Here is an 18,062-nt window from a genome sequence, read left to right as displayed (position 1 = left end):
CAGGATGTAAGGGACACGTGACGCGTGCAGTATTCCAAGAGCCTGGAAAAAGTCCCAAGGGGTGGCCGGTGCACACGGAACCAGGTAGGAAGGATCGATGAAGCTGGAGAGGCAGGTGGACGGCCAGGGCAGTTAGGCAATGGGAGTCGTATGTTCCAATGTGTGACTCCTGCCAAGATCCCCATGGCTGGAGGGGGTGGAGCAGAAGAGATGGGAGTAAAAAGTTTTCTACTTCCCGTAAAGTCTGCATAACACAAAGATTATAGAAGAAAACTGAACATAAAATTTATCCACCTAATCACCTTCTTTCCATCTTTGCTGTAGTCCTTTCTTAAAATGAAGGGGTGGGGGTGGCGGGCAGTGGGTCACTGATGGCCACGGCAGTCTCCCAGTACGACATACAGCTCACAGGGCCGCATAGCCCAAGGCACACCAAGGATCTCAGGCAGAGTACACACTCCATCGGCTGGCCTAACTGTTTATATGTTCTTGAGTTAAAAATACACCACTCAGGTCAGTGTTAACACCAGGGCCTTATGACCAAGGCTGTTTGTAAGCCGGTTACACAAAGCCAGCCTAGGACTCGCCCATCTTTTAAATGTGCCTCGATCTGCAAATTGTCTGCCGATACATCAGTGGGATTATAATAAAGCCACCAAATACACACGCATTTGAGAAAAACACTTTCCAAACCCAAGGATACTTTACTGTTTATAAATAGTTTACTTTTTTTGATCCCCGGGCATATAATATTCTCAGTTGCTCCAGAAACCAAAGAAACATAGAACAGGAACACAAACCACAACCTCGCAGAAACAATAAACAACAGATGGCGAGACATACGCGCAGGCTGCCACCCCCTGCACCAAAGGGGCACACAGAAATGGATGCTGACACACCAGCCTGCCAACGAAGACACGTGCTCTTCTAGACACCATTTACGGAGCACCGTCCATAGAACTAAGTGTTAGGTGCTTCAGGCCACCAAGGAGGTGATCGGCCAATCACAGGCCTCAAGGAATTCAGAAACTTGAAAGGGAGGCAAGAGAAACACAAGAAAGCAGACAACGCCAGTCTCACTGTATTCTTTCTAAATACCGCTATGTAGAGTCGGATGTGGGTTCTGACTCTGGAAAGGTGCTAGATTCTGGGCAGGTTATTCAACCACTCTGGGCCTCGGGCATAACAAAGACATAAGATATTTCACAGAGTGAAGATGACAATTAAATGAGTGCATGTCCATGTGTCCTGATGCAAAAACACAAACTTACTGCTATGTGTTGGGCCCCCTTCTAACAATTATAAAGTATTTCAATTTTGTCCTCATAACAAGTTGAGTGAGGTGGGCACTATGATTATCCTCATTTAACGTTAGAGGGAACGGAGTCAGAGGGAAGCTAAGTAAACTGCCCAAAGTCACCCAGGACGGTAGACATAAGCACCACCACTGCTACCACTGTGCCACCTAAAAGCATGGCTGCCTCATCTCCACCACCAACACCCCCATCATCACACATGTGACATGAAGGGGGCTTTGTAGAGGACAGGAACACAGTATTATCTTCCCCAGTAGATCCTGAAATGCTGCACTGTTCTGGCCTTTTCATGGGTTAACACAGCTTAAACTTTAAAAGTTCAAGACAAACGCTAAAATAAATTCAGACTCTCATGTCACATTTGCCTTAACTAATGATTCTGATAAGTTGATGTTTATAAAACTTTTTTTAAATGTCATCTGTCTCAAAACAAAGGGAGGGGTCTCAGTAAATAAGCGTGGCCGTCATATTGCTTTCCAAATATGGACATGTCTATTTCAGGGATCACAAGCTCATGTCCAATCATTCTGCCAATTTCACCTCAGTGCTCATTTTTTAAAACTCTGACTAGAATTTTCCAACTACAATGTAACTTTAAGCTTTTGTGTTTCTTCTACATTTAAAAAGAATGCCATTTCCCAATATATAACTCCCAGATGTAGAATTCACAGATGATTCATCTCGCAGAACAAGTGTTCAGAGACATCAGCTCCAAATAGAGCAAAAACTTGGAATTCCCTTCTCCCTCAAAGTAAGAACTCGCCTAGATCTGCTCTGCTCAACAAAGTTTGTTTTCAATTATATTTCCAAATTCTTTTAACAATAACTGCATGGCGTCTGGCACCAACACATCTGATTCTTTGAAGTGGTTCTCAAGCAGAGAGTAGAAAATAAGGGTAAAGGGTAAAGGAAGGGAGGCCCATCCACAATTTTTGTTTTAGGTCAAATATTCTCTGCAAAAGTGCTCTTCAACATATAAATTCAGACAAAACGCAAGCTATGCGTTCTCCCTGAAGGTCCGTGCTACAGGAAGTACCACGATTGAAGAAAGCGCCTGAATTCATCCCTTTACCCATCAGCTGGCTCTTCATGGTAAAACAGATCTTCAGCACAAAGAAAATGGCCTTTTACTCCTTATATCTCAACTCCAAAAAACCCTTTTGTTAAGTCCTCAGCACAGGTCAATTAGGAGTAATCACACTTGGAGGGTAAATTACAGAACGCTTTCCAGACACAGTGAAAACATGGGATCCTTTCTGCCCAGAAAAAAGGTGCACCAAGCCCCAAGAAGGAGAGCTATCGGGCAACAAACAAACAATTATCAAGGATTCCTGGGTACATGGAAGTGAACAATCCTGCTGCTTTCAAGTCTAAGTGGAGAAAAAGAGACAGGGATGTGTGAAAACTCACCTAACCAGAGAGACGCTTTCCTCTGGGAGAGGACAAGATAGAAATAATAAATCCATCGGAACAAAGTCAAGCGAATAACAGAGAGAGTGTCTAATGTTGACAAAAGAAGCTTGTGGAAGAGTGGGGGGACTATTTGACCTATTTTGATCTCAGAAAGCACATGGGCAAAGGCCACCTTTAGATCTTAAAGGGAGAATATTAAAAAAATGAAAGTCTAGTTCTTTGGACCATTTCCTTTAGTCCTAAAGTAGTCCCTAACTCTTGTTAAACTTCCTGTCCGGAAGTTCTAAACCACTAATTGTGCCTCTAACTTCACTGCATTTTAGCTGTAGCCCCAAACAAGGTTCCAGATTCCAAGAACTAGTTCTAAAGGAAAAAAAGAGAGAAAAATCCAAAGGTTCCACCTTACGAAAGTGTACATGACAAAGAATGAGCGGAAGGGGAAGAAAAGCCCAAGAGATTCCACTGACGGCACAAACTCCACGTGGAAGAAAGGTGGATATTCAGGACACAGAAAATAAAAGCTCCCAGGCTCGGCATGACAAAGTCTTCTAAGGAGTCCAATTGTGACAGGGACCACAATTTTCAAGACCAGCGTTTGACCAAGAGGGAACCAATGAAGACCCAGGCAGATGGGTCACTTGGTATGAACTTGACCAAAAAAAGAGTATGAGAAAGACTTCAAAATTGGAGAACTCAAGCCCCTGGACTGTACATATTAAGCTGTTGAGTTTCCACCTTGAAAGGCAACCTCAAAAGAGCTCCCTGGTGAAAGGGTTAAAAGCTACGCTGATACCCACCACGTTCCCTGCACGTTGTCAATGGCGAACCAGCTCAGAGAGGACTGATGAAGTGGTGTGTAGCTGCCCTTCCTCAGGCGATTCCTAGTGAATCGGCTATAGGTGGCTCACCTACTCACTTCAGGCAGCTTATCAACACCACCTACAACTTCACTCGTCAGAACTACGCAATGAAGGCCCACTTGAGAGAGATGCTGCCTGCAGTGGCCCTAAGAAAGGCAGAGATAAGTGACTCTTGAAAAAACAGGCCCTCAATTTATTTGCCTTTTGTGACCTAAGATCTTAAAAAGCTAAATTGAAGATCTAAAGTAGGTCTGCGCCAGCTTCCATAGTTTTCTTCAGGTCAGAGGGAAAAAGAGGCAACGATCAAAGAAAGAAATACGGTGGGGTATTTGCCCCCTGCATTAACTCCCTCACTGAGAGTCCCCCAAGCACACCATGTTTCCCTCTGCTGGAAACATGGAAATCCATGTTTCCCATCTGAGGATTCCACTCAGAAACACCAAATATGCAAAGGTGACTTTTAGGTAAGTATCCTAGACACACAGATCCACTGACTGATTCTTACCAGCCAATGAGTAGTCAGTTTATTCCTTCTTTGTTTCAATTCGGATAGACTCATATACCTGTATGTATGTAGAAGTCATACATCCCCTTTACAGAAAGGAAATTAACTGATCAGCTCAAGGTCACACTGCCAATCAGGGGCAGAGCTGGGACAAAACCCCAAAGTCTCCTGATACCCAGCCATGGGCTCTTTTCCATCCATCCACATTCCTGCCTTCACAGCTTTAAGACAACTATTTTTTTTCCTTTTAGGTCAATAATGTTTAGCCCTCTTTGGTCAAGAACCCCTTTACGAAGGGGTTCTTGAAAATGTGGGCTCATTTCTGCCCAGAAAGATACACTGAGCTCCCAGATTTCACATAAAATAAAGTTCCCTAGACAGTCCCCCCCACAAAAAAATATTTGAGTTCAGCAAGTCTTTATTTTAGGACAGTCTGGAATGTACTATAATTTAATCAATTCACAGTACTGTTTCAAATGAACTTGCAAAAGAATCCAGAGAGCTCCATAGAAGATTTTTCTCTTGGACAGAACACAACCATCAATGAGGCCAAACCACTGTGGCCACGAGTCCCACACAGACACCGAATCTGAGAAAACATTCAAAGGAATTTGGGATGAGGCAGACCTCAAGAGCTATAGAACATTTCAGATCGCTTTCTGGATCTCCTCTCCTCCCAAGACGAAAGGAAACCCCATCCCATTTGAGCTGCGGCTTCTGCATCCATCACGTTGCTGGATCAACAACCAACTTCCTGGAAGCAACAAGCTCTTCTGGCTGTTTATAAGTTTTGCAAGCACTGGGAGCTTGTGTGCCAGAGACTCACACCAGCCCAGGTGGAGGGAGGAAATCACAGGAAAAAAAAAATGTTTTTAATTAAAAAAAAAAAAATTAAAATATAAGCAAGATGCATGTTGCTGGACCAAGGTATCACACTGCTGAAATCAGATGAAAGAATGAATTTCTCCTAACTTACAAAACTGAAATTAAACTCAGTCAGAATTTCTCAATTCTAAGTACCCCCCACCCTGCACCTCCTCCCCTGTTAAATCTTTCTTAAACCCTTTGGACTGTGTTTCCACTTTCCTAAACACAGTATCCACGTAAGATGGTATCTAATCAAATATGATATCAATTTAATTAAGCTTAAAACAACCATGAGTTTAACCTGACCGTGTTGGACAGCATTTAAAACCAACGAAGACTACATAATCTACACAGAATTCGATTTTCAGAAACAGAATATGGAAATCATTCCACAGACTTTGATAAAGTGAATGACTATGTAACTCCCATTTGGATTCCTAATTAAGCTGCAACCACCATGAAATCTGTCCTAAAAGGCTCTCCTAACCAACAAAGTAACAGGCTGCGGAGAAATTAAACTATGGACTTTGACAAAACAAAACCAAAGCATTCTGCAGCTACTTGAAGAAAAGCATTTTCAAATCTGTGTGAAGTTTAAATCAAGCACAGAGGGTTCCAGGACTGTAGTTCTTTGCTTTTGGGGGATTTTCTTCCAGGGTGCCTCCAACTCTATTTAAAGCAGCCTCAAGTAGCCACAGCTGGAGGGTCAGGCCTTACAAAGTAAACAATAGTTAACTCAATTCAGACTCATGACTTAACTACAACCAATGGCTAATTACCCCTCTATTAACCAACAATATCTGAAATATCACTTTTTAAATGACCCATTCGGAATTATGTTTGTTCACTAAAGGATTCTAATCAACAATTAACAGCATAGTAGAAACCGCCCAATTAAGAGCTACATGGGGAGAGATGAGAGTTCCTCAGAATTACACATTTCTGGCAAAGGACTCTAGCACAAAAGAACTAAGTACCTCCCACAAGAGAGAGAGAAAAACTGTATTCTGAGAACATATAAATTAAGAGTGTACACAGTATGCACTCAATAAACATTCTTTAAATGTATAGCTTACCACAATTCCCTTTGGAAAAAACAGACTCAAAATAAATGCTGATTTTTTTCCCCAAGGCTGTCCAAGTTCACATTTCTTTAAACCACCCCACAGTGAATGAAATGAAATTGAAATTTTCTCAAAAGATACTTATATCTTCATTTTTAAAAACCTATACATTTACAGATGAAGTGATATGCTTGGATCCGTTTCCAAATGGAAGGGGACAAGTGTATTAAGGCATAGCTCAAACAAGAGGAGCCATTATCATCAAGAAGAACACAAATAAAAAAAGCTGGAGAGGGTGTGGAGCAAAGGGAACCCTGGTGCACTGCTGGTGGGAATGTAAACTGGTGCAGCCACTGTGGAAAACAGTATGTAGCCTCCTCAAAAAACTAAGAATAGAATTACCATACGACCCAGCAACCCCGCTCCTGGGTATATATCCGAAAAAACAAAAAGACTAATTCAAAAAGATACATGCACCCCAATGTTCACAGCAGTATTACTTAAACTGCCAACATACGGAAACAACCTAAGTGCCCATCAATAGATGAATGGATAAAGAAGATGTGATACATACACACACACACACACACACACACACACACACTGGAATACTATTCAGCAACAAAAAAGAACGAAATTCGCCATTCGCAGCAACGTGGATGGACTTGGAGGGCATTATGCTCAGTGAAATACGTCAGACAGAGAAAGACAAATACTGTATGATATCACTTACACGTGGAATCTAAAAAATACAACAAACTAAGGAATATAACAAAAAAGCAGCAGACTCAGACTTAGAGAACAAACTAGCGGTTACCAGTTGTGGGGGGGGGGACAATATACAGGGTGGGGGAATGAGAGGTACAAACTACTGGGTACAAGATAGGCTCAAGGACGTATTGTACAACTCAGGGATTATAGCCAATATTTCACAATAACTGTAAATGGAAAGTAACTTTTAAAAATTTTATAAAAAATTTAATAAAAAGGAGCCATAAGCGGCTATTTGTTGACGCTGGGGGATGGTACATAAAATGCGTTACATTATTCTGTCCCCTTGTGTAGATGCCTGTAATCTCCCTAATAAAAAGGTAAGAAAAAACACCCTATACCAACATAAGTGACTTAGTTTTTTAAGTTCTTGGCTGCATATCTAATGTTCCATTAATTCAGAATTTTTTTCTTTTTAAATCAGACTTTTCAGATCTTCCCCTCACTAGAAAGAGAAGCTGTGGGACGTCCCTGGTGGCACAGCGGTTAATAATCTGCCTGCCAATGCAAGGAACACGGGTTTGAGCCCTGGTCTGGGAAGATCCTACATGTCGGGAGCAACAACTACTGAGCCCGTGCACCTACAGCCCACGCTCTGCAACAAAGAGAAGCCACTGAAATGAGAAGCCCACACACCACAAAGAAGAGCAGTCCCCGCTTGCCACAACTAGAGAAAACCCAGGCGCAGCAAGAGAAGACCCAATGCAGCCAAAAATAAATAATGAGGGGGGAGATGAGGGGGGAGGGGTGGGGGAGGGGTGGGGGAGGGGAGGGGAGGGAGGGGAGGGAGGGGGAGGGGAGGGAGGGGGAGGGGAGGGAGGGGGAGGGGAGGGGAGGGAGGGGGAGGGGAGGGGAGGGAGGGGGAGGGGGGAGGGGAGGGGAGGGAGGGGGAGGGGGGAGGGGAGGGGAGGGGGGGAGGGGAGGGGAGGGGAGGGGAGGGAGGGGGAGGGGGAGGGGAGGGGGAGGGGAGGGGAGGGAGGGGAGGGGGGAGGGGAGGGGAGGGAGGGGGAGGGGAGGGGAGGGGAGGGGAGGGAGGGGGAGGGGGAGGGGAGGGAGGGGGAGGGGGAGGGGGAGGGGAGGGGGAGGGGAGGGAGGGGGAGGGGGAGGGGAAGGGGGAGGAGGGGGGAGGGGAGGGGGAACTGCCAGTCAGTGAGTAGCTGTCACTCCCCAGGCAGAGCCCCGTGTGTCACTGTCTTTTCATCCAGCCCAAAGTGCCACTGCTGGGGGTACAAATGCTTTCAAACGAAGAGCAAGGCCACTACAAAATTTGGAACTAAAGTGAGATTATCCATTCTCCAGTTCTAAAGTGCTCAATTCTTCTCATTGTATCTAACAGGCTATCATCAAGTACGGTAAACCAGCGAGAAAGAATTTATCAGTGCAACGTATGTCCTGGCCAAGATAAGCGCCACATTACTTGAATGGCAAATTATAAACTGGTGGAAGGAGCAAAGGACAGGAAGTGAGGAAGTGGAGGTGGGGGAGGGTGACACTTTATAAATGCTGTATAAAGCAGTCTTAGAAGATGAAGTTGTGTGATTTGTTTTTAATCAGCAAAAAACCCCCCCCCCATTATCTTGTTTCTTATCATTTAGGCAACTCTACTGCAGGGCAAACCCTCACCCATTCCATTCATTTTCTTCCTAATAATAAGACAACTTGAGAAAAAAAATATTTGCAGATCATAAAAGATTAGAGACCTGGGCACCATAAAAGTTTAATGAATAATCAATGCAAAGTGCTTAAAAAGAGACAGGCCATGCTTTCTTTAAACTCTCTGAATTCCACCTTTTGCCAAAATAAACTGAACAAGCAGTGATTGGAACCTGCATCCTGGTTCATAAGGAAACCAAGATGTATTAGGACTTGCAGAGATGAACGGATTGGTTGTTCACACAATGGGCTTTACCGGTTATGCTAGATTAAATAGTAATAAAGATGCAAACAATCGTAGCCGTTCATGTGGGCAAGGCTGTGAATCATGGCCATTCACGGGGGAAGGGATGCAGGTACAGGTGCATGAGCAAAAGCAAATGGCTTTTCAGGTGGCATCCTTGCCAGATTCCTCAGATGACCCTGTGCTCACTGCCCGTGTCCCCTACAAAGTTACTGTACAATGGCAAACAAACCAAAACAAACGAAAAATGTCACAGCTCTCCAGCTCTCTGCACACAACCCCACAATCATCTCCCCTCACACCTCCTCCCCCAAACATTTCCAAAGAGAAGTGGGTACAGCGCAGGATTCAGCCGGCCCCAGCCTGCAACCTAACCCTTGATTGGAAGAGCACATCTGCATGTTTCCAAGCAATTGACAGAGCATCTCATAGGGCTCAGTTTCAATGAAACCCTGGGAAATAATGGGATAAAATTATTAGTTTAAGGGCCTCTCACTTCCCGGCCTCCTTCCCATACCCCACCTCCCAGAAGGGTAATGTTCAGTAGACAGAAGTATTTGCACAACTGGAATACATTTATAAACCACCTCAATCATTTTTGCTAATTGCATAATTCATCTAATTTTTTGCAACTGTTCATAGCTTCCCCCCTGAATTTGTCTTGAGCTTCCCAAGGGCACATAAAGTTTCACTCTATACACACCACCAAAAACTTCACGGCAGAAGGCTGTTTGGGTTTTGAGCCCTGCCACCTGCTTACGCCAAAAGAGATCTTCATTATCAGAAGAGTAAACTTTTCCCAGGAAGCCTCTGTCACCAGGAACTCTGACTTGGAGAGACTTGCCATGAGAGGATGCAAAACGTGAGTGACTGGGGCCTCAGCCTGAGGTGACTGATTCACACTGGACTGGGCTGAATACACGTGTCACCTAACTTAGTCTTCACAGCAGCTTAAGATAGAATATTATGATCCCCTTTTGAGAGACAAAGGGAAGAGGTTCGCCACAAATCACACACACAGCTGTAGGGTGGTGGAGCCAGGAATGGACCCTAGAAATAATTTCCAATCTCTTCATCACTACTCCCTAGTGAATGGTGAGCACTGGGTGTGACCAGCAGGGATGAGGCACCCAAATAATTCACAGAGTAAGACTGAAGGAAAGCTTTGCCCTCACCGGCTCTTTTCCCCATCAATAACCCAACCCAAGACCCAGGGTGCAATCGGGCATCAAAGGCCCACCCAGAGGACAAAGAGAACACCTGAAGGCAGGACATGAAAAGCATGAAACCCAGGGAAATAGGGAAGCAGCTTTTTAAAAAAAACGAGCGACTTTTATAAGCAGACTGGGTTTATAGCTTGCGTTTCAGAAGATTATGCGTAAAGTACTTATATTGAAACCACACGTAAAGTATTAAATTATATAAACATACTAGTATAGTATGTTTATACTAAAGCATAAAGCCTTTGGCTAAGAAAAATTCATAAGCATGCCCCCACCAAAAAAAAAGCCCATAAAAAAACAAAACCAGGGTACAAATTGGCAACTTTCAATTAGACCACAGACAAATCACAATATTCATTTTTTCTGTAATCCTGATTTAACTATTAATTTTGCTTCATGGCAACAATCGTCTATCAGGTTCTCAGTAGAAAATTTCTCAGCCTTAGTCCTACAATTGGCCAATTATTAGGTAAGTCTGGACTACTATTCTAAACCCTGCAGTTATACAGAAAAAAATAACTCCAAGAGGGTTAACTATTGTGAAAATTTTAACCTCTGGTCTTCAAAGTCCTACTTCTTTCCGTGAGGACATAAAAACAGATCTGAGTTTCTGACGGATTCCTACACTTTAATGGGCAGAAGACAGCCACATTACTGACAGACACCATGAACTGAAGCCGGGAGGTAGATGGAATGGACCCACAGGTTCAATGCCATGCTTAAGTCATTAAAAAACCCCGCTAACGGTTCCTAAATTCGCCACCGGCCAGGGAACACTGGAGATTTTTAGATACTTCCCCTCCTCTGCCTGGGGACTTTCCTCCCACCTCTCCTCCCTCCTGTCTCAAAACAATGCCTTCAGCCTTTGAAACTGCATCCATTGTAAACAGCTCTGAATATTAACACAGCCCAGAGCCCTGCTCTAAAAGACCCCCAGGGTTTCAAGTTGCAGTTGCTGAGGAGGGGGAAGGTCCCCAATGAGTTAATATCACCAAACTCATTCACAAGTCCTTGAAAATCAGACCTGCTCATGAAACTTGAAGTCTTTCAACTTATGGGGTACGTCAGAGGAATCCCTTTGAGTTTTAAGCCAACGACCTTGGTACCACAAACATCCCTGACTGCTTATTGAGCGACTTTCAATTCTACGAATCCCTTTCCCAGATTTCCCTCTCTGGTGTCACTTTTAAAATAACCAATGGCTATTTTAAACAACCTCCTTTCCCGGATAACAGACCTTCCGGGCTACAGCAGGTGCACAGAACTGGGCCGGGGGCATTGTTAAGTCACACAAAACCCTAGTAGCTCTCTCGCATTCCTGTCCACTCTGAAAGAGAAGATGCTGAAAAGCCTTTGCACCAGGGAGACACCTCTGCAGAATGGGGGAGAGGCCCTTTCATTGTGAGCGTGGTGTTTGAGGGAGAGAAAAAGGTCAGCCAGAGGCCATCCCAACGTGCTCAGGGAAGGCTGCGTGGGGAACTCAGGCCAAGGCATTAACACGGCAGGGAGAGAAACTTGCGGCCCCTGGAGCAGGGCTGGCGGGCCCGCGCATCCGGACATCCACTGGGAACCAGCTCTCATTACTCCGCACAGAATCGTCATCTTTCTGGAGATGAAGAATTACTGCCGACAATACATTCAAAAGTCCAAAGGTTGGGAAATCTGGTGACCCAGTGTAATTCCGGAAAAGGAAAGCACGCTTTTTAACACAGTCCCTTGGAAAGGAGGAGCAAGAACAGCCCTGACGTACCCTAAAGGCAAGAGGCACCATGGGCCAACACAGTTCATTTGTATTGGGCCCTGGGGGTCTCCCAGCACTTCCTAATTTCACAGTCCTCAAAAATTAGATTTTACGGCCATAATTTCATATCAGAGGGACTTAAATCCTGTCCCTTAAAAAGGCAACCAATTTCATTTCCCAGACTTCCACTTAACTCAAAAAAAGTGTCAGAAAACTCTTAACAGATAAGTGCTCCATCATGCAGGGGAATTGAGGCCAGGCTTGTGACACTTGTTGCAAAGAAAAGGACTCTGAGCTCAGATTAAAGCTGCCCAAAACTTTAAAAGCACTTGCACTTTTCAGATTTTCTCTCTGCCCATTACCCTGTGTTCGAAAGGGTCCCTATTCAGAAAAACGCTTTGCCCACCCCCACCAATCGGAAGATGCTCATGGTCTGCTGAGTTCTTCTTAAGTGATACCGAGACTCAAAGAGGAAAATGGGCAGAAGAGAAGACCTCGGGGTAATCCAGACAAGAATCTACTTCTTAAAAACACACACACACACACACACACACGAATCTCAGCTTAGGTTCTGGAACGATTTGGTCATCTGCACTTTAAATCTAATTTGCATAAACAGGATGGAAAATATTTTCCAAACCCTTAATTCACAACACCCCAACACCTGGGCCTTCCAGCACAGCTGTAAAATTTGAAAGACAAAGGCCCTCTATGCTTCCCAACTACAATGGCAACCACCAAGGGACCTGCGTTTATTTTCTAATGTAGTCATAAGCACCACTTTGGTGCCCAAACCAACAGAGGTTCGATTAAGTCACCCAGGTTCGGTACTGCAAACACGAAGGGAGACAAAATACAAAGAGACCCAAATCAATACAGTTGTCTTAATGTGACTCAGAATAACCACACTCGGTGACCTTTAAGGGATGTCCTTGCTTCCGAATGCCATGTCATCTTCCTTCCACACTGAGAAGGAGAATCATTTGTTCCTCCTCCAAGGGCCTGCCTGCCTTCCTATCACAATCCCATTAGGCCATCATTGAGCTAGCTGCCAGACCCTGTAAGCAAGCAATACTGTGCTCAACTTCATGCCACAGACAAGAGTCTAGGGTACATTGTGTTTAACGCGTCTTAAACAGCTTCTGAAGCCATGCTCTCCAAAATAATTTCAAAGAAAGCAAACATCTGAGTTCTAAGAAGTTCAACTTCTTCTAAGGTTCTGGGAAGTTGGAATAGGGAGTGGCAGTGCTGGGAGCTATTTTATGAATGTGCTGGTTGGACAAGGCCAATCGCACCTACGTAATGGGACGGCAAACTCAAGTAATGGCTCAACTACTACAACTATAAGTTATTGTGTTGAATAAGTTATCCTCAGGCCCTGGGAATGAACGTATTTTCCTTTCTCCCAGCGCCATTCCAGTTCTGCTATTCAAACCGCATTTACATCCACTATTAAAGAGTTTTACTTTCCTTATGCGGGGCTTAGGAGCAACTCCAAAATTAGATGCACTGTTTACAAAAGCAAAAAAAAAAAAAAAAAAAAAAATTCCATAAAGCCACAGGTCCCCTTCTATCTCAAACCCACAGCCTGAAATTGTTTGAACTAGCTGCAGTAAATCTAGTTCATGGGGTTATAAACTAGCTCAAAGCATTTTCTAGACACAATGGACTCGGAGGGTGTAAACGTGGTGAAACTATAAGGTATTTTATTCTATTATAGACAGAGACTTTCTCCCCTAAAGTCTTCCTGAATCATAGCCAGGAATATAAAAGATATAAATATCCTGATGCAAAATTTAGACTAAGACTAATGACTTAAATGGAGAAATCTGAAGTCTAGGGAAAAATAAAAACACATTTGCTTGCTTTTTCTTTAATCAGAAAAAAAAAACTTCACAAACATTTTTCAAAGGATATACATTCTGTACTGAATACCACATTGCCACATACTAACCAGAAGCCATACTACTCATATCTTAAAATCGAATCCGTTAACACCATCATCAGTATAATCAAGCCTAACTGAAGCTCAAAACAGCCAGTGTGGTATTTACTAATCATCAACTGTGTGAGGAAAAGAGAAAAGACTGCAATTTTAAAGGTATTTATGACTTGTGAAATGTCACTCCTTAGGCAGACAGAAAGCCCTCCAAACAACCAGTAGTTTTGCTCCAGAAATTAAAGGGCAAGGCAAAGTGGATCTTGTGGCCACAGGAAAGTGAAAACAGAGGATACCCTGTCCTCTCCAGGAAGCCACCACTTCTGAACTAAGTGCCTTCCCCACGATGCCACTGACACCTGGCATTGGGAGTCAGTCTTCCAACAGGTGAACACCTAAGATGTTAGTCTGATCCCACCCACATGATTTAACTTTTTAAAAAACTAAGAGTATGTAAAGGAAAACCCACAATACCCAAGACTACCACAACTAAATACAATACTACCTAATGACAACGCTGGGCTCTATCTCCCACTACCTTACACAGCCACCACCTGTGTTAAAACCCACACCTTGATCACTGGTCTTCCCTAAGGGGATTCCAAAGAAACAGCAGAATACTGAAGAGAAATCCTACACATAAGTCAACGGTCCAGTTTTGGAACTCTGTAGGACTGATCACTAGTGACCCATGTGCAGCGTGGTCCAAGTTAAAGATCTGTGCCCCGCTCTCAAAGGTACAGGATCTTCACGTCAGAAAGGAATTAACTTCCCTTCTTTCCCTTCACGGCAACCAGATTCCCAGACCACATGTTCTTAGATCAAGCCACAGGTGTTGGTTAAAACCGGTGTCACCAGTTTTCTTTCTCTTTTTTGAACAGTGAATGTCCCGCCTGAGGTTACTACTGTGCCTCTTCTATATTCTAGGAAAGATGTCCAATTATTCAACTGAAAAGCAGAACTATTCAACCTAGGCCTCTTCTGGAAGGTACTAACAGTTCTGCAGAGATGTTAATTACTGATAACTGGACAGCATTTTGACTCATGGACTAGATTTGTCAGAAATTTTTAAAGCCTATGACATTCTACCATGTTTACAGAAATCTAATGTGGTGGTGGTGTTGTTTTCCTGCCAAACCTCCTGTAAGAAGTGTCCCACCAAGTCCAGATAGGCCAAAATCTGGACAGCACAGAAAAGAGCCTCTTGCGGGTAAAACACACTCTGCTTAAATCAACCCAGAGTCTGGCACTCTCTTCCAAAGTAGCAATACTCCAAAACTAATTTGCACCGTTTATAGAGGAGAAATGCTAGAGGATGGGCCCCACTCCACTGGATCGTCAAGCCCAATGGGTCCCCTAGGGAACAGACAGGAAGGGTCTGGAACACAGTTCCCTAAAATGCCAACCAGGTGGAAAAGGACCAACTTCCAGCAGTCACAGATCTCCAGGAACTCTCAAAGCCCGATAACTCAGGGGGTCCTCCAGGGAAGGGCTCAGAGGATGTCCTTCTGCCCCGGGGCCTGAGCCAAGTCGGGCCACCAAGGTCCCGGGGAGATGAGGAGGCGGCTACACACACTCTCACTAATAAATAATGTAAATGGAAGACTGGAGGCAAAAGTCACCTTCATTCATTACCCACTGGAAGGCCAAACAGCTCAGACAACAGAGAGTTGGGTTACAGAAGGGAAAAAAAGAAACACCCGGGGACCCCCTGACAGACTTCCTCACTCTCTCCCCTCCAGATGTTTCCCACTCTCCACCCACAGACATACAGCCTCACCTCCTGACTCTTTACTCACATTCTCTTACCTCCAGAATCCCACCCACTCACCAACTCCCAGATGGCCTTCAGGAGCCACGCTCACTCACCTCCAGACCCCCACGACACTTTCTTCTCCTCCAGAACCTCAAGACCCACACTCGCTCACCTTCATACCCCATGTCCCACGCTCGATCACATCCTTCCCCCCACGAGGTACACTTTCCTCCTCCAGATCCCCAAGACTCACGCTCGCGCACATCCAGATCCTCACGAGACGCACACTTTTCCCATCCCGACTTCTTCGCACGCACGCCCTCTCTCCTCCGGACCCCCAAGGACCACCACTACGATCCCACGCGAACAGTTTTCCCGCTTATTCAACTTCACATACAAGCAACTCAATCCGCACCCCTTTCCCGGGGAAACACCCCTGCCGCCCCGTCCCCAAGTGACAGCGTCCCGGGGCGCGGGGAGGACGGAAAGGGCGGCACTCACAGGCTCCGCGTCCAGACGGGCAGGTCCCCGGGCAGCGCCGCCAGCCCGCGCCCGCCGCAGTCCAGCGAGTCCCCAGCGCAAGTGCAGGCGGCAGCGCAGGGCGCCCGCGGGCCGGCCGCGGCCGATGCGGGCTCCAGCCGAAGTAGCACCAGCAGCAGCAGCAGCCAGTGGAGGAGAAGACAAGGCGAGCGGCGCGGGGCCCCGAGCGCTCGCCGGACCGGCCGCGCCATCTTGTCTGGAGCGCGCAGCGAACTCCCGGCGTTGGGGCTGCGAGGTCCGGGTCGACCGCAGGCGCGGGCGGGCCAGCGGGGGCTCCGCTCAGCACTAGGCTCCGCGCCGGGACATGGTCGCCGGCACAAGTTCTCTCTGCGGCGGCGACTCCGGCGTTCAGCGGGCCCCCGGTGCCCGAGCCGCTCCGCAGCGCCCGGAGGGGGCCGCGAACCCCGCGCCCATCCGGGCCGACCCGCCCGTGCCCGCTGCGAACGCCACGGATCCGGGCAAAGGGTGCTTGGCCGGCACTCCTCGTTCTCCCGCCGCGCTCCTGGCCGGGCTTCGGAGTCCCCGTGCACGCCAAGTGCCGCCGCCGCTGCGAGGAAGGCGCTCAGGCTCGCAGCCGGAGCTCTGCGCCCGTGGGCATCTTCCTCGCCGCTACGAGCGTCCAGCTGCAGACTCCGGGCTGGACGGCGCGGCCAACCCCGCACTGCTCCAAAGACCCGGTGCGCCTCGCTGTCCCAGCGCCGAAGACAGAGCGCGCGCACGCAGTTCCGGGCTCCGCACGGCTCCTCCGCTCTGCGAGAACCCCGCACACTTCGCAACCGAACAATCAACCGCTAGCAGCTCGCCTCCCCGGGGCGCAGCCCCGGCCGATCCCCGAGGCCCCGCCCCCGGCCGCTAGCCCTCGCACACCCCCTGGGCTTCTTGCCCCGCGGCCTCCAGCCGGCCCACGTTGGAGGCTTTGCAACAGCGCCCCGCCCCGCCCCCCGCCTGCTGCTCATTGGCTGACGGGGGTCCACGGCGGCCAGCTTGGACGCCCATTGGAGCTCTCGCCATGATCCCGCCCCTCCTGCCTCTCGGGCCACCCCGCCCCACTCTCTTTTCCCACCCAAGGTGTGAAGGGCGGGGGACTGGGAGGAGAAAGGGAGAGACGGCCTCCGGCTCTTAAAGGGGACGTGCTGACTGATGATGGAGAAGGGGGATGCGCACTGGGGAGAGGAGGAATAAAGGTATTCCCTCTGCGTTTAATGGAGGGAAGAACGTTGGTAAAGAGGGTAAAGCCCCCGCTTTGGAGCGGTCTGGGCTCAAAGTTTCTTCCCTCCTTCCCAGACTGCAAACAGGGCCAGCGATTGACAGCAAGTTTACACACCCATTTTCCAGATGCCCACTAGGAGCAAAGATGTAGATTTAAAACTTCACTAATTTCCTACTGATGGGGGCATCTTTAGTTATTTTATTACGGGTGGCCGCCTTCCTCTCTCACAACCTGGAGCTCTTCTCGGCTCCTGACTTGTTTTTGACCTCTTAAATCCAGCAATATGTCCTCGATTACCAAAATGAATGTGTACTGCATGCAGAAACCGAATCTCAAAGGTGTACACAGTCCCACACCCACCTCCGTCCTGGTGAATCGAAGGGTACTCCTGGAAACACTCCAGCCTTCGACAAAGGGGTTGCTTTGTTTGTTTAAATCAGAGCGTTTTAAAGCCAGTTTTCAAGAAGCAGTACATCGAGTACTCCTCAGAGACAGAGTAAAAAGGCAACTAGTAATTGTTACAAAGCTACTAACTTTGGCTCCTACTGATCCGAACATAGTAACCAAGTGTTAGGACAGTGTACTGAAACAGTAAAGCAGGCGCCGCGCGGGGACACACACACACACACACACACACACACACACACACACACTGCAAAAGTTAAAAGACTAGCACAGTAAGATATATAGCTGCTCCTATCCGCGTTTGGGTTTGCTGGTGTCTCATGCCCCTTCCCAAGAGTATGCAAGTCTCTAACATAACTGAACACATTGTCAGGAAAATTAAGCAAGTCATGTCTGTTGAAAAACATCTGTGCCAGCAAATGAAATCTGACTTCTGTGTTACAGAAACGAAAGGGAGATGTTCCTCTGAAAGAAAAAAAAAAAATTTTAACGGTTTTGTCCCATTTTGGACACATTCTAAGGGGTTGCTTTAATTGAGATGTTAAAATTTCCCTC

The 18,062-nt window shown here is 46.5% G+C and overlaps 1 protein-coding gene across 1 annotated transcript in view; it reads right to left on the bottom strand.

Moving 5' to 3' along the window:
* Positions 1–16,083, bottom strand: part of LRIG1 (leucine rich repeats and immunoglobulin like domains 1) — a 120,291-nt gene extending 104,208 nt beyond the window's left edge. The window contains exon 1 of the mRNA XM_004267999.3: positions 15,854–16,083. Within this exon, the coding sequence (XP_004268047.2) occupies positions 15,854–16,083 (230 nt within the window). The remainder of the gene's footprint in view (positions 1–15,853) is intronic.
* Between the last annotated feature and the right edge of the window lie 1,979 nt (positions 16,084–18,062).

Source organism: Orcinus orca, chromosome 10 (assembly GCF_937001465.1).
Source record: "Orcinus orca chromosome 10, mOrcOrc1.1, whole genome shotgun sequence".
NCBI classification, from domain to species: Eukaryota; Metazoa; Chordata; class Mammalia; order Artiodactyla; family Delphinidae; genus Orcinus; species Orcinus orca.
The sequence above is the reverse complement of the archived record's forward strand: the minus strand, read 5'-3'. Positions and strand labels throughout refer to the sequence as shown.